This window comes from Homalodisca vitripennis, unplaced genomic scaffold (genome assembly GCF_021130785.1).
Source record: "Homalodisca vitripennis isolate AUS2020 unplaced genomic scaffold, UT_GWSS_2.1 ScUCBcl_4057;HRSCAF=9970, whole genome shotgun sequence".
NCBI classification, from domain to species: domain Eukaryota; kingdom Metazoa; phylum Arthropoda; class Insecta; order Hemiptera; family Cicadellidae; genus Homalodisca; species Homalodisca vitripennis.
In genome coordinates, this window is record NW_025780162.1 from 12,357 (window position 1) to 16,288 (window position 3,932).

General features: G+C 36.5%; 1 protein-coding gene across 1 annotated transcript; it reads left to right on the top strand.

Annotated features, from left to right (window-relative positions):
• Positions 1-2,232: 2,232 nt before the first annotated feature.
• On the top strand, positions 2,233-2,900 carry LOC124372794. The gene is made up of 2 exons (XM_046831203.1): positions 2,233-2,332; positions 2,440-2,900. Exons 1-2 carry the CDS (start codon positions 2,233-2,235, stop codon positions 2,898-2,900), a joined length of 561 nt encoding a protein of 186 aa, XP_046687159.1.
• The last annotated feature ends 1,032 nt before the right edge of the window (positions 2,901-3,932 follow it).

Sequence of the window (3,932 nt, forward strand, 5' to 3'; positions counted from 1 at the left end):
TTCTTTCTAGAGTGGCTTTGTTTCTTGGTCTTGAGTGGGCAGGCAAGATCTAATGCCCTTGTAAAGGTATTAAGGAAGTTATCGTAAGCGTCATCAATGTTGTTCGATTGCGTCACATTCTCCCAGGTTTCTGTGGCTAGGATAGATTTTAGGTAATTTAGGTTCCTCACACATGTGTTTCTGTATGTTGAGAATGTTATATTTTCAAATATTTTAGGAAAGTCAGCTGTGCAATATTGGCCAGTATGATCTGATAAGCCAGTGTTACAGATTTCGACATTTAGTTTACTGGGTGGGAGGTCAGTGCATATAAAGTCAATAGAGGAGTTAGAGGTGGCTGTGACTCTCGTTGGTGGCAGGGCAAGTCTCTTTAGGTCATGTGAAGCCAGCAGTTCATCTAGTGCACCTTGTTCTCGGTTTCTGGTAAGGTTATCTATGTTGATGTCTCCAGTGATTATGATGTAAGAGTTGTGTCTTTTGACTTCAGTTAAGGTGTCGTCTATCACTTGGAGTGCAGTCTCAAGATTTGCATTCGGTGGTTTGTAATAGCCTAATATATGTATGTCCTTTTTATTACTAATTTTTATTTTAGTTCCAGTTACCTCACATACCATTTCTATACTGTATTTTTCCAGGTTGAGAGTGGTGGTTTTGTTGGCTAACTTCTTGTGTCTATATATAGCAACTCCTCCCTTGATATGCTCTGTTCTGCCATATGCACACACAAAGTCATAATTACTGAGCCTCACATGATTGATGACATGCTGTTTTAGTCCGTGCTCAGTTAGGACCACTATGTCAGCAGGTTTAGTATGTAGTTGGTGTTCCAGTCTTTCGATTTTATTGCTTACTCTGTCTATGTTCTGATGAAAAACTATGAGCTTCTCTGTTTTTGTGTTACTTAGACAGGTGCGTCGTGAGGTTGGCTTGATTCTAAAAAATTGCTGGATGTGCTAGAGAAATTCGTAGAAGCTAAGGCAGATTCAATGTTAGTGCATGACAGATCACCACTATTACAAGCATAACCCATAATGTTTTTTCATATGCTCCTTATAGAAGGCAATGTATTTTATGAAGAAGTCCTCATAGGTTTCATCGCTTCTTTTTGATATTGAATTAAGTGGAGGAGAATTGCTCAAATTCATCTTTCCATAAGGCTTTCCATTCACTTGGAGCTTCAGTGAATTTGCTTTATCTGCAGCTTTGGCCACTTGAAGGGAGACACTAAACATGTTTACCTTTTTACCTCTGGTTTTCCGGGGTGTATGTACTTCTTGTTTACTGGTTCCTGAAGTCGGGGGTAGGTTGCAATCTGTCAAAGTGGTTTGCAGTTTTTGTTTGCAGGTTTGGCTCGTTCCTGAAGTCGGGGGTAGGTTGCAATCTGTCAAAGTGGTTTGCAGTTTTTGTTTGCAGGTTTGGCTGGTTCCTGAAGTCGGGGGTAGGTTTGCAATCTGTCAAAGTGGTTTGCAGTTTTTGTTTGCAGGTTTGGCTGGTTCCTGAAGTCGGGGGTGGATTGCAATCTGTCAAAGTGGTTTGCAGTTTTTTGTTTGCAGGTTTGGCTGGTTCCTGAAGTCAGGGATAGGTTGCAATCTGTCATAGTGGTTTGCAGTTTTTGTTTGCAGGTTTGGCTGGTTCCTGAAGTCAAGGCTTGGATTGTCTCTGTCATCGGTAATGTCAGGGTGTTTTCTAGTTTTTCACTAAATGTTAGACTGGATCTTGAGGTCAAAGTATTAATAGCTATCTCCATTCGTTCAAGTTTTGTTTTTATGTCAGATATTTCAACTTTGAAAAAAATTGAGCTGTCTCTAGTTTCATGATTATCTTGACTAGAGGAGGAAGTTTGAGTCGTAGTGTGTTTCAAAATGCTTGTTAAAATAAGTAATAAGTATTAAAACAGTTTACTGTATTAGTGTATTCTAAAAATTTTAAAATTTTATTTGAATTAAACTAGTAACGAGTATTTTATTGCGTCTGTGAAAAGGAGTGTAATGATTCTAGCAGTATAAGGTGCGCGGGAGGATGTGAAAAGATTTTTCACCTTAACTGCATAAGTAATGATTCTGATTGAAAAACCAAACGGTCGACGAAAGACTGGAAATGTTTCAGGGTGTAGGAACAAGTTTTCTTCGCAGGGGAGTGTGAAATCTACCACTTCATCATCGGACGTTCTCACAAAAGACTTTCTCGTCAAGGTTTTTGAAGAGGTTAAGAAGGACGTTTTTTTTTTCCGAAATGACTTCGTTTAAGAGCGAAACGAGTGAGATCTCGACGTCGGTGCAGTATGTTTCTGATAAACTTGATGCTTCGACTTTATTGATGGAAGAGGTAAGAAGTAAGTTTGCTGAGTTGCAGAAAGAAAATCTTTTGCTTAAAGCTAAGAACGAAAGGTAGAGTAAGGAAGTAATTGACTTACAAGAAAGAATGAGAAATTTGGAGCAGTACTCGCGCTTGTGAAAAACGTAGAGATTAGTGGTCTACCGGTAACCAAGAATGAAAATGAGAGTGAGTTGGTGGCAGACTTGGGAGCAGCTCTGGGAGTGGAGATGAAGGAGACAGACGTCGGCGCAGCACACCGGATACCCTCCTTCAGGACTGACCGGGAGCCGGCACTCATCGTCCAGTTCTCAACCAAGGGGGTGAAGGAGCAGTGGATCACCAAGGCCCGCCAGAAGAAGAGTCTCACGGCCCGAGATGTCAACCAGCACTTCCCCATGCAGCGAGTCTACATCAACGACCACCTCTCGCCAGGGAATAAGCAGTTCCTAGCGAATCTAAAGCAGAAGGGACGTGATCTCGGCTACAAGTTTGTCTGGTCTCAAGATGGCAAGTTCATCGAGAGGAAAGCTGAAGGTGACCCTGTTAAGAAGATAGTTTACGTATGGAAGCTTGGACAAACTTAAATAAATTAAGTAAGTTCTTTTTGTTCAGTAAGTTTTAGTTGTGCAATGATTAATTACATATACACGTTTTTTTCATGAATCATTAAATTAATCTATCCAGTTAAAGTAATTTTATTCGAATTTTAAACAAAAAAATTCTTGTAATATTTGTTTAACTATTCAAAATAGTTTCAGCTAAAATTTAATTTATGCAAATATAAGAAGTATCAAGCAAAATTTAATTAATAAAATAAAATAATAATTAGTTAATTAATTAATAATAAATAAATAATTAATTAATAATACAATTAATTTATTATATAATTAATTTAATTTATTTATTTTTTGTTTGTGAGGACGAACAAAATAAGGCTTAAAAGAGGATCGGCCTCTCCTTTTCTTTTTTTTAAAAAAAAGAAAGAAAGAAGATTTGAATAATTTTTATTAGTTTTCAGCTAAATTAAAAGTAACATTAATTTTATTGTTCTTAGTGAAATTTGGATTGACAGTGAAGAGGTTGGTTTGTATAATATTCCCGGTTATAATAGTTTCCATTGTTTTAATAATAATTTTAGGTCCGGATGTATAATTTTGCTCTGTGTCCAATGATATTTGTGTGGTAAATTTTAATTTTAATCTAACGACTGCTGATGCTTTACTTTTAAAAATGAAACATTATAATTTATTTCTTAACCTCTTATGTATATATAGACTACAAAAATTTTCTGAGAATGATTTTATTGAAGAATTTACCAATAAACTAACATTAATTTCAAGCAGTACCGTCTTAATTGGAGATATTATTTTAAATACATTATAAAATACTCAAAGTGTTCAAGAGTTGTTCAAATACGCAAAAGTTATTTAAGTATGTTAAGTAGTAACGGCTTTGCACAGCTTATTGATGGCCCTACTAGAATCACTCCTAATTCACAAACGTGTAGGCCTATAGACCATATTTTTGTAAGTCACCTTGATTTAACAGTTTATAAAAGTGCCATTTATGATGTTGATATCACTGACCATTGCATGTTAGGTTTAGCAATTAAACTT